This window comes from Drosophila navojoa, chromosome 3, assembly GCF_054131105.1.
Source record: "Drosophila navojoa isolate 15081-1374.11 chromosome 3, UAZ_NAV_1.0, whole genome shotgun sequence".
Taxonomy (NCBI): domain Eukaryota; kingdom Metazoa; phylum Arthropoda; class Insecta; order Diptera; family Drosophilidae; genus Drosophila; species Drosophila navojoa.
In genome coordinates this window covers 21,981,473-21,994,285 of record NC_142891.1, presented here as the reverse complement: position 1 = coordinate 21,994,285, position 12,813 = coordinate 21,981,473, and the positions used below count along the sequence as shown (strand labels likewise).

Genomic DNA, 12,813 nt, shown 5'->3' with positions numbered 1-12,813 from the left:
GCGCTGTGCTGCGGCGAGTGCCACGGGACCACCGCAGTTTATCGCCAAGCGCACAAGTGTCCAGAGATGGTGACCACAAATCACTGAGGTCAAACATGGCGTATACGCAACACACAGCCAGCCAAACACTAACATGTGTAAAGTAAAACAACAAACAGCAAACAGCAGCAGTGACAACAACAACAACAACAGCTACAACAGCTACGATAACAACTACAACAAAAACTATGCGCAACTATGTCAACATATGACACCACGTTGATTTCAAATTGAAAATCCCTGTGTGTTAGTGGGTGTGACTCGAGTGTGTGTGTGTGCAAGTGCATGAGTTATGTGGTTTTATAAATAGATTAGCAACAGTAGAAATATAAAACAAGAAAGTACATATATGTTTTTTGCTGTGGCATATTACATATTTTATACACTTATAGATGTTTTACAAATTACAAAAAAAAAAAAAAATTAATAAAAAAAATAAAATAAATATGAAAAAAAAAAATTAAATAGATTGAAAAAATTATATATATAATGAGAAGAACAAATACATGCGATTTATTGATATAAATATATACATTTTTTTATAACAAGCAGTTTATATATAGTTGGATCTTTTTTTTTTTTTACTATACAAAAATTTGTATTTTAGATTTTAATAAATGAATATCATAGATAGAAATAAATATCATAGACCTTCGATATGGAAATATTTTTAAATTAACTCTTGATTAAAAAACTAAAAATTAAAAAATAAATTTATCATAATGTAAATGTAATAAAATCTTTGAAATATTTTATAAATTTAATTTACCATAAAATTTTTATAGAAACTATGTTCAGAGCTTTATAATTGATTACCATGATATTTTTACACCTTTAAATCTAAATCAAAGTCTCTTATACATATTAAATATGTATATATTGTTCATAAATAATAATAAAGATAAATGCTCTAAAATTAATATTTTCAACTAAAATTTTCTTCTTTTTTTTAAATTAAATATCAATTCCAATCATTTTTGTTTGTTATCAAATATTACATCGACTCTTGTCATTGCTCAATCGTAGTGTATAAAAGTGAGCAAACAATGGTGATGCTCCAAAAGTTGAATGAGTTTTTGCTGGGGCCAAGTGTTTGGCTGTAATTAAAACGCCCCGCTAATTGCCACTTGACCAGAAACCAAGCTTAAATTGAATATGATGAAAAATCTGTAAACAACTTGTCTATATATAGAATTTTGCCTTTTTTTTATCTATTGCAGATGCTTTTGAAGTGGCTGCTGTTCAGCCTGTGCATAATGCCGGCCATGTTCAGCAATACGAGCAGAAAGTGCCCCGTCGAATGTAGCTGCAGCATTGATGATATGGACCGCTATCAGGCCATCTGCACAAAAGGTAAGTACCGCAATCTGTGCTAAAGGTATAGAGAATAAAAATCCGTAAAGGGAGCAAAGCAAAATGTACGCAAATTATGCAATGCACGCGAACTGGAGCTGAGGTAAACCACGCAATGGCCCCATCATTAGGATAACATCATAATTGCAGAGCTGAACATAACTGAGCTGAGCTGAGCTGAGCCAGAGTGCAGCTCATTGCCCATATGAACATTAACGAGTATTTTCTCGTTTAAAGCATGGACATTCTCTGTTTCTCTACGCTTTTCTCGTTTCAACATTGTCAGACAATTTCTTTCTTTCAATTTCAATTTGCTCAACTGTCATCTGCCGTCTTGAGCAACTGAGAAATCTATAATTTCAATTTAACGCTTGTTTGGCCAGCGCACACATTGTATGTCGTTCGAGTCCTTGAATGTGATGCCTTGAATGTGATGGCATTGTCGTCTTAATTTCATTTTCCAAATCTTCGGCACAATAAGTGCGGCACGGCTAAGCAGCCGAGCGACGACTGCCGTTGGCAGTAAGACAACCAAATGGCTTTCAATTTGCCACAGATTATTTCAGCCTGAATTCAACATATTCTCGCTCTGCATATTTATGTCAATTGAAGCACATTCGTTTATTTATTATACATATTTAATCTTTATTTTTATTACATATTTATCTCAAGCTTTGTAGTGTAATACTAAATAGTTGTTTGCTATTTATTTATTTTGTGTGTGTGTGTTTTTTTTTTTTTATATAAAATTCAGTAAATGGTATAAATCAAAGTATCATAGCAAAAACAAACGAAAATGAATAAATTTTAAACCTAAGATTGTATAAAGAATTGATTATTTATACAATAGTTTAAAATAAATCTCAAAGAAGTTTATTTCAAGGCAGAAGAGAAAGGAAAACACGCAAATCATAAAATATTCGGAGCATATGTTTATAGTTCTCACATATGAGTTCTCACATAATTTCTCTATTAAATCGTGATCTATACTATTTCCGATTCTAGACGTATTTCTAAATAATTTTGCCATATCCTGAGCTCTATCTCATCTCAGTATTTAGCTCTTGGCATACAAAATTTGAATACATATATTTTGCTTAATGCATTTTTATGGCTCTTATAGAGTTAATTCTAGCATATTATACTTTTTTTTTTTTAATAAAAACGCAAACGTTGCAAAAACAGAACAAAGGCAAAAATTTAAGCTGCAACGGCTAATGAGCAGCAACTTTTAGCTGAACTTCCAGGTCGTCACCCACAGCTCCCTCTCGCTGCGAACTATGTGTGGTGTAATGCAATAATACTCGTAAATGCCAACGAAATTGCAAGCGCGTTAAAATATGTTACAATCAGTGTTAATGCTTTGCATTTTATATAAAAAATACCACAGAGAGAGCGGGAGAGGTAGAAGGAGAGAAAGAGAGATGGGGAGAGTGCGAGTAAGCTGGTGCCTTATATAACAAAACGCTGACCCCTACCCAAACAATACAATGGGCACACAACAATTACAATAACACACACACACGCACATACAGCTGCATGCAAATATAGTGCAGTGTGAGAATATAATAAAAGTCGACAGCGACTGCGGTAACACAATTGTATGCGATACTATATAGAAATATATATGTATATACGTATGTATATATTGTAAAAAAATAAAATAAAACTAGAGTACGAGAGCGACCCTGTGCAGGATAAGGAAAAACTGCTAACTGGATGCTGCGTTGTTTCGCATAGAAAGTGCCAGGGATTTTTGGGTGGCTTGGCACACTAAAAGGCGAATATTGTTTGGCATGCAAAGCGGAGAGGACTCGTAGTTAATGATCTAGTTGGCATTGTTAACCACAGTTATTGTTCGCTGCGTGCATAAATTTTACTTTTATTGCTGGCATAAAATAGTAATTGTAGCTGTAGTTGATGTAACGCTTAGCTGACCTTTATTTAATTGCATTTCTTTCGTGTTGCAGGTGGTTTGAGCTCGCTGCCAACAGCTAATGTACTGGACATTGATGTGAAGGTGATTATAATACGCGGGCCACGCAACTCGATAACAATTGGCCCGGCACTGCGGCAATTTATGCAGCTGCAAGTGCTGCGCATCACCGACTCCAATTTGCCAGCGATTGGGGCCGAGTCCTTTTGGGGTCTTAAATATCTCCGGATATTAGGTGAGTAATCAATTCTTTACGGCCACCTACTAAAAATCGCCATTTGTTTTACGTGCGTGCGTAAAGCCAGCGAGCAAACGTTCAGCGATTTCAATTTAAGCAGCTGTGCATAGTTAAAAGAGCGAACAGCGCGATATGCAAATAATACAATCAAACTGAAAGCTGCAGAGCTGCAGAGCTGGGAAGCTGGAATGCTGGTAAGCACGCTGAAATCAGGCAACCGTTGCGGTCGTCCTGCAGCCTCGTAAAAGCCAACGCAAATAAAAGTGCGCGTCGCAAAATGTTAAATGAGCGCAGTCGATGCGGTCGACGGCGTATACCAAGTAACCCCTTCGGAGAGGGTATTCATACTTTATCGCATGCCTTGCGACCCACAGATGTCAGTCTTAATCAAGTCCAGGGGGATGTACCGGAAGTACACCCTTCCGCTATGGGGCACTGGCTGGCATGACTAAACAAAAGCAGGGCAGTAATGGATCTACAAATTCAGATTAGGTTGCACAATAAAAGAATATATTTTAACGAGTCTTGAGTTTTATTATATATTTTTATTAATTCAATAATATTTAATAGCCATAGTAATAGCTTTTAGCCAAAAATTGATTAACATATATAAATTCATATGATCTGGTAAATTTGTCATATTAAATATCTAAATAATCCAACTAATTATCGAAGAGTAAATATCTAAGAGGCACTCTAAGAGACAGTGTATACTGAAGCCACTAAATCAATAGCAAAAGAAAAACAATTTTCGAAAACAATTTCTGTTGTCAAAAGAGTAGTCAGCCCTTCGATCTGACCAGAAGATGCTGGCTGCTTGTGTTTGTCAATAAAATTGAAATTGATGCGGCAAACAGCGAAGAGCCGAACCGAACCGAAAAACCGACAAATAAAATAAGACTCGGCCAGAAATCAAAAGTAAAAGTCAGCCAGGCAATGCGTCGATATCGCTCAGCGCTTTTCCAACTTGTTTATTTGAGTTTTATGTCTGTTTGTGGAACGGGGCTCTCCAATTATTTACATGCACGAATCTTTGTTTTTTGCCATGAGGCTCTTGCCAAGAGTCAAAAGTCGACATAAAATACACACAGACACACACACTCACACACCAGGAACATGCATAAAAAAAATAAAAAGAACAAAGAAAAAATCTAGTTGCTGCAGTTCGCCCAACAAATTGTATTATTTTCGTTTCTGTTTTTGTTTTTTTTTTTTTTTTTTTTGTTCTCGTTTCTATTTAAATTAATTTCGGCAAATGCTTAAAATGTTTAAGTAGGCGTGGCACCCTGCAGCTACAGTTACTCCGTCGCCCTAAACAATGACAGCAAACTAGAGTCTTTCCCTGGCTTTCAACTACAAATGCTACTCAAGTTCCTCCAGACAATGGGGCGTATGTGTAATGTGTTTTGTGCTCTGCGCTCTGTGCTTTATCTGCTTGCAACTTTTTGCCTTAAATGGGCCAAGTGGAAATACTTTTCTGTGTGCTACGGCCCACATCCTGGTGTTTGTTTTAAAGTTTTCCCTTTGTTTTCGATTTGTCATTTTTGGTTTTTGTTCTGCCTTTCGTTTCGTTGTTCTTTGTGGACGCTTTCCAATTTCGTACAATGTTAATATTTACCCAATGATAAGCAACTCGATCCCTTTGTGGTTAATAACAATAAAAACGAGTTGTTGACAACTGCCCAAAACAATTGCAATGTATAATAATCATATTTTTCCAATCTACTTTTTTCATGTGCCCTTCGACAAAAACTGTTGCATACTTTTATGCGCTCAATGAAATGCAATCAATACATGTACCCAACTATATATATATGTGTTTGTATGCTGTTGACATGTGCAGATCTATCGAAGAATAATATTACAAACATCACGGAAAACAACTTTCGCGGCCAGGATAATCTGCATGAATTGGATTTATCAAAAAATAAAATATTGCGCATGGCCAGCTCAACGTTTCGCCATCTGATGGTGAGTACACACATGCACACATATATATTTTCAGATGATATTTTGTATTTGTTAAAAAAAATACATTTTTATATATGTCTATATAAATATTTCAATGAATTATCAATGTTCAAGAACTGTAGGATGAGAGAGCTCGATGTAGCCTAAAAAAAAATATTTATATATATTAATATAAGTAGTTCCTGTAGTCATTGATTTTTCAATTTGATGGGTTTATGGAAGAAGAGAATGAATGAACTAGATTTAAGATTTTTGTAATACTAAATCGATCAAAATCTGGCATAATTTCAACAATATTCCCCTTCTACAATCTCTTGAAATACCACACCACATATCTCGTGCAAAGTTACTCTTAGTGCCATTAAGATCCTCTTAGAGATATTCCGTTCGTTTAATATGCCACGTGCTGCACAAGTACAAATACTAAATCAAATATTAGTGCAATTTCTGCAAGGACTGCATAGTTTTGTCTCTGCTTGTGCGCTAGTTTGTAATAAATATCATGGAATTTTTAATAGCTAGCTACAAATGGTGTTGCCTACATTTTGGGGCAAGCGAAAAGTTTTACGTGCTTGAATTTAAGTTGGCTGCAGCAGTTGGGAGCCGAGTCCAGAGCCAGAGTCAGGGGCGGAAGTGCCAGTGCACGAAAAGTTGCTGCGTTGTCTTCAATTTGCTTTCGATTTTTGTTTTCCCCGCTGCTGTTGACTTCCTTTTAGCTAGCCGAAAGAGTAACTCTGGGTTCTTCTGCAGCAGCAGCAGCAGCAGCAGCAAAAGCAACAGCAACGCCGTTTGAAAGTTATCTTTTTCGGCAGTTTCCGGTCCGCAGCGAAACGCTTGCCCGTTCTGATTTATGAATTATTAGCCATGAATTTTGCTTTAGTAGAAAGAAAGGGGAGTGCAGGGTCCGGTGCCGGAGCTCTTGTGAAATATTATTAATTTGGTGCGTGACGTAATAAACTTTGGCAATTGCATAACTCTTTGCGGGGCAGGATTTGCGACGTCTTAATTTGGCCGACAACTCAATTGTGGAGCTCGTGCAGCGCAACTTCTTCATGCTGACAAGACTGAAGTACCTGGACTTGAGCGGAAATCCGTTGCAGGATTTACAGCCGGATGTATTTCGCGATGTGCCCGTAAGTAAACACATAACAGTTGCTTCCACGCACTTTCTCACCATCTCTCTCTCTCTCGCACTGTGTATCTCCTTCTCTTTGCAGGAACTAAAAGTACTCAAATGCCGCAATTGTCAGCTGAAAAAAATCAATCCGCAGTTGTACAATTTATTGCCACTTTTAAGCGAATTGGATTTGGGTCGCAACGAGGTTCGTCGTCAGCGCGTCTATTCGAAACTTCTCAACCATTTTCCAATTATTTTCCTGTTTTTTTTTTTCTCTTTTTTGTCTTCCTCTTGCCACTTTGCAGTTCAAATTCCTTGACAAGGATGAATTCCGCGACGTGAAGCGCCTCACCAAAGTTTTACTCGACGGCAATCAATTGTCTGTGGTCGTGGACCAACTCTTCCGCATGCAGAAAAGTCTTAATCACTTGGGTGCGCCATCGAAATTATAGTCATTTAGCTTCTCCGCAAAACCCACCCAATACTCACATTTCCTTAACTTCCTTTCTCTTTTATTTTTTGCTCCCTTTTAGATTTATCGTACAATCGGCTGGCCAAAGTGCCGAATGATTCGTTTCTGCAGCTGACCAATCTCACATTTCTGGATCTCTCGTATAATAAGCTGGTGCGTCTGGAGCCGCAGTCTGTGCGAAGTTTGTCCAGCTTGAGGGTTCTGAATATTAGCGGAAATGTTCTAATGGATTTGAGAGATATGCACGAAACTTTTGCGGTGAGCTTGAAATTATGCTCAAATTATTAAATTTATGCTTCATTTTCCTTGCTTTAAATTCCAACTTTAAAAAATATCTCTGATTTTTTTTTTTTTAGTTAAATAATTTACCATTGAGGTAAAATTAAGTTAAACATATTTATTCTTAAATTTGGCAATTTTTTTCTTACTAAATTTTAATTTAATAATATATTTAAATAAGTTAAATTTGTTTCTATACTTATTTCAAATTAATTGTACAATTAATAATGCCTTGCTGTTAAAATGCTGTCTGTCTGTCAAATATGTAGCCGATAGTTACATTTTGCATTTATAAGTTTTGCTTACATATCCATCAATTTAATCCAAATGGTTTCAATACCACTTTCATAATGATATCTGTCAGTCAAAGCTTGCATCAAAATATATTTGTGTTTACAAAACTTTGCAATATGCTGCATTAGCATTCCGCCTTAAATACCACTAAGACCAAATATTGTCAAATATTCAATAATCTGTTGAGTATTAACAGCCAATTTCTCGTATTGCAAGTCCAGCCAACCAAAACTTTACCTCCATCTAACCAAAAACTAATTATGCGCTATCAGTTTAAATTTATCTCTCTATCTCTCTCTATATATCTCTATCTCCTCGCTGTCTGCCTGTATGTCCACTGCAAAAGCTCGCTTGATTGAGTGAGTGGCAATCCATCAATTAATGCTGAAATTGTATTTTATCTTGTAGATGATACCGGAGCTAACACACTTGGCCATTGCGGATATGGGCCAGCTGCCAGTGGGTCTGCTATCGCCTTTCCGTCAGCTGCGCTATTTGAATATCTCGGGTAATTCATTGGATAACATGGCACTGCAGGTTATCGATCCCTGCCGTGAGCTAGAGGTAAGCTGCCTGCCCACTGATTGAATGTACCCAAAAGCAACTTATTGCCAAGGCAGTGCTTGCCAAGCAGTTGTTATTTAAGCTATCCCATGCAACCGTGCAACCGTAGACCAAGACTTCTACTGCTGTTGCTGTTGCTGCTGCTGCTGCTGCTGTTGGCATTTGTGTATTTATTTGGCTGTTGATAACTTTCTGGCCAATTGCAAAATATTTCAACAAGCAGCCAACGGCTGCATGACAAAATGATATTGCTGCCGGTTGGCAGTTTTCGTTAGCATTTGCCATTTAACAATTTCTCTTCTCGTTGCACAACTCTGACAACGAGTTGAGCAAAAACGTTCTTGCTTGCCTACGCGGTCGCAATCTGTCCGTCCGTTGTCCTTGTACGTGCTTCCTTCGTGTCACTTTCTATCTGCCTCTGTCTCTCTGCGTGTCTCTTCGTCTGTCTCACTCGCTCTTGCAACTGTTTGCGTATTGTTTTTATAGTGGCAATATCATGCTCATACCCTGCAAATGTGTGGCAAAAGTGGGGCATATCAATTAAAAACAAGATAAACGCATTTTTCAACTGTGAAGTATTCTTAATTTATTTTGGGTTTTTATTTATTTAAAAATATTTATAATATTATTGATATATTTGAATGTGATACCTTCAAGTATCTATCAGTCGAGCTTTTGGCCTGTTCAAGCCTCTAGCTTGTTGACCATGGTAAATTTACGGCACAACAACAATCAGTTGATAGCCATTAAGCTTTTCATTTTAATTGAATTTAATTGTGAATAGTCGGACAGTTGAGTCAAGCCTTTGGCATTGTTTCTGATGCCATTGTTGTTGTTACACAATGGCAAACCAAAAGTTTTTCAGGGGCAGCAGTTGTAGCTAATTGCAATTTGATAAGCAAATCCCAAAGAGGAAATTCCATTTTTTTTTATTCACATTTGAAAACATTTTGGTATAAATTTTGTTTTTTGTTTTCTTCTGTGTTTTCCCCCAGTTTTTGGACTTATCACGAAATCAATTATACGGCATCAACGCTGACACGGCAATACGAATTCAGGGCATTCGCAATGTGCGCCTGGATAACAATCCGCTCATCTGCGATGAATGCCACATGGGAAAATTAATAAATGTCGTGCGACAAGTAAGTAATATAAATTTGGACGATACGTATACGCAGCGTGGTCCCTGTGCACTGAAACTTTCAATTAGTTTTCAAAGTACCAACTGATTGATGATATCTTATATTGATTTAATCCAGAGCTTCACTTGTACTTTTATGCATTTTCCTCGTTTGCCTTACAGCTGCAATGGCAATGGGACACATATCCCATTTGCTTTCTGCCAAAGAGTTTGCGTGGCGCTCAAATAATTAATTTGGACATTGGCGGGCTTCACACGTGCCTCGATTACATCAGCGACGAGGAGCAGAATGCCGCGAGCACTTCGTATAACTTTCTTGAACATGGTGAGTGAGTAAAGGTCTTTGATTTTGAAAGTCAATGAACTATTTAATATATGTCGTTGAGACGGTAATTAATTAGGGTTTATTTATACATGTTACCAGGACTTTGTGCAGGAAACTAATCCTATTTTTTGTAACTCAATGAGCAATTAATAATATACAGAAAATACTATAACTAGGTCAGGCAGTGGCAAATTTTGGCAAGAAATGGGGTTTAAGTGTAAAATTCTTGAATATTTATTATTATTATTCATTTGCGAGAAATTGTAACATATAATGTAAAACATACATTCTAATCTAATGTATTTAAAGGTAGAATTTTAATACAATCTACCACAAATAAAATATATATCAAGTTCCTTTGATTATACAAATCAAATTATACAAATTTTTGCCTTTAGAAAAATATACACAGCTAATTCTAACTCTAGCCTCAGTCTTAGCCTCCGTCACAGTCTCAGTCTTAGTCTCAGTCTCAGTCTCAGTCTCAGTCTCAGTCTCAGTCTCAGTCTCAGTCTCAGTCTCAGTCTCAGTCTCAGTCTCAGTCTCAGTCTCAGTCTCAGTCTCAGTCTCAGTCTCAGTCTCAGTCTCAGTCTCAGTCTCAGTCTCAGTCTCAGTCTCAGTCTCAGTCTCAGTCTCAGTCTCAGTCTCAGTCTCAGTCTCAGTCTCAGTCTCAGTCTCAGTCTCAGTCTCAGTCTCAGTCTCAGTCTCAGTCTCAGTCTCAGTCTCAGTCTCAGTCTCAGTCTCAGTCTCAGTCTCAGTCTCAGTCTCAGTCTCAGTCTCAGTCTCAGTCTCAGTCTCAGTCTCAGTCTCAGTCTCAGTCTCAGTCTCAGTCTCAGTCTCAGTCTCAGTCTCAGTCTCAGTCTCAGTCTCAGTCTCAGTCTCAGTCACAGTCTCAGTCTCAGTCTCAGTCTCAGTCTCAGTCTCAATAATCTGTCTAATAATTATTATTGATGCCTCTCATCCTTCTCTTCTTTTCACAGGTGGCCTTAATACCTTGGCTATATTGGGTGGCATAATTTTTGTGCTAATTGCCGTTATAATATTATCGCTTGTGGCTTGCTTTTCGAAGAACCGCGCACGTTACTACACCAGAGAGGATCATCTCAATGGCAGTAAGTACAGAGTGCGATAGCGAAACGCAAATTAGACGCAAACCGGCACCAAGTGAAGCCATAGCCAGCAGCTGGCTGATGTAATACTTAAGTCTAGTTGGGCAGGGCGCCAAGTCTTTGCCAAGGCGGACCCAAACACAAGGCGGCGAAATGAGAAACTGTCTGTTTGCATTAACGACAGCTTACAATTTATGCGCTGCTCTGCGCTGCTTTAAAGCGGGCAGTTTCTTTTAGTTCCGTTGCCTTCTGAAAATAATCTTTCTTGCAGCCAGCACGTAGAATTTTTGTCGAAATTAAAAAAGAAAGAAGCCGCCGCACTTAATTAATTACAAGTACGTGCTTCATTATGTTCGAGTGCAGCCCTTGCCGCGTTGCCTTCTTGCCAACTAATTGAGGAATAAATAAATTTCGAGCTGACCTACGTACCTTGGAGGCCGGCGTTAATGTTTGCGCACACATAACCACACACACACACATTCACCTGCCTAACTTGGTTACCTTAGTACAAATTGGCCCTGGGGCCAAGCGTGGTCGTGGCCATTCAGCAGAACGCACTCGAGGGAAACGCAGCTTCCATAGAAAACAAAGAAACTTCGGAATTTGGCGCAATTGTAGCTGAATTTTCGTTGTGTTTTTGCGTTCGTTTTCTTTTTTTTTTCAAACAATAAAAAATGGTCGCCAAGGCTATGGCAACAAAAACTTTTTGCAACACCGCATTCGATTCCCTCGATAAGCTCAAAAACAGCTGAACAAAAAGAAAACACTCAATTTTTGTTTAAGCACGACAAAAACTCAGAAATTCAAGCGACAAATGCCGCCGGAGTCGAGCTCACTGCAAATACACGGAATGCAGTTAAAAAGAGAAAAACAAAAACAAAAACAAAAACAAAACAAAAATAAAAATCGTGTCACTGACTACGAATATTGACAATTGCAGCAGCTGTAGAGATATGCCTAGATTTTAAGAGAATTTCTATCTTTGGCATATGACAGAAGAAGAGTCTGAAGTGATGCTCGCTTGATTGAGAAATGGCAATAAAGCAATACGCAAAATTAGAGAAAAGTTTAGCTATGGTGTATGATTAGCAAGCTAGAAAATTAATAAGTCTGCTTCACGAGAACAAAACTGCAATGATAGCAATTCGAGTCACAAAAGGCTTAGAGCAATGCTTAGAATTTAAGTGGGTTTGTATTTTGGGTATACGAATAGCATGATTGATAAATATTTAAGTCAGTTTCAACTCTTACTAAGATTATTGCCAAAATCTGACACATCAATACTCATAGCCAAGCTTAGTTGGAGAGACTAGCAATATATTTATGTAGAAGTAGACACATATTTAACTTAAACATATTTAAATATATACTATTATATATACTTATTCCTTGCTAATTAGATTCAATCTAAACTAACTCAAGGCAAAGAAATCACTTGCTCACAAAATGGCAAGAAAGTTTTTCAATTAATTTAAAAAATGTTGAGAATCTGTGGCCGTTGGCTCGATACGCTCAGAGAGCGAACACATGTATGCAAATGCCTGAGGCTCTTTTAACAGAAGTTAAAACAAAGTTGAAATATAATCAAGGAAACACTAAAGCACTGAGTAAAAGTAATTTAAAATAAAATAAAATACAAGTAAAAATATTCGCCTGGTATTGGAAACTTTTGATTCAACTAAACAAATCAGTTCACCGGAGGTGTTTCTCTTTTAATTCAGTTAAAACTTTGTGCATGGGAAATGGGAAAAAAAAAAATAATTCAGATGCAACTAAATATTTATTTATATTTTTAAAATAAATGTAAAATATATTTGATATTTTAAAGCCATTGAAAATGGAAACTCAATAAGAAATGCGTTCGTTAAAATGTATTATATTTGACAGAAGGCGGAAGGAATTTAATCTGCCTACTCAACAATAACTTACCATATATAACATGTCAGCTTATTACATATATGTAAATCTCAATCCC

At 37.1% G+C, this 12,813-nt stretch overlaps 1 protein-coding gene and 1 long non-coding RNA gene across 2 annotated transcripts in view; both read left to right on the top strand.

The window, feature by feature from the left end:
* LOC149091824 (uncharacterized) overlaps nucleotides 1–12,813 on the top strand; it is a 151,611-nt gene that overhangs the window by 130,613 nt on the left and 8,185 nt on the right. The gene's annotated exons all lie outside the window — the stretch shown is intronic.
* Nucleotides 1–12,813, top strand: part of rdo (leucine-rich repeat domain-containing protein reduced ocelli) — a 74,197-nt gene that overhangs the window by 59,865 nt on the left and 1,519 nt on the right. The window contains exons 4-14 of the mRNA XM_089257137.1: nucleotides 1,260–1,392; nucleotides 3,363–3,563; nucleotides 5,410–5,537; nucleotides 6,527–6,670; nucleotides 6,755–6,859; nucleotides 6,960–7,086; nucleotides 7,188–7,384; nucleotides 8,108–8,263; nucleotides 9,259–9,405; nucleotides 9,567–9,729; nucleotides 10,710–10,841. Of these exons, the coding sequence (XP_089113263.1) occupies nucleotides 1,260–1,392; nucleotides 3,363–3,563; nucleotides 5,410–5,537; nucleotides 6,527–6,670; nucleotides 6,755–6,859; nucleotides 6,960–7,086; nucleotides 7,188–7,384; nucleotides 8,108–8,263; nucleotides 9,259–9,405; nucleotides 9,567–9,729; nucleotides 10,710–10,841 (1,633 nt within the window). The remainder of the gene's footprint in view (nucleotides 1–1,259; nucleotides 1,393–3,362; nucleotides 3,564–5,409; nucleotides 5,538–6,526; nucleotides 6,671–6,754; nucleotides 6,860–6,959; nucleotides 7,087–7,187; nucleotides 7,385–8,107; nucleotides 8,264–9,258; nucleotides 9,406–9,566; nucleotides 9,730–10,709; nucleotides 10,842–12,813) is intronic.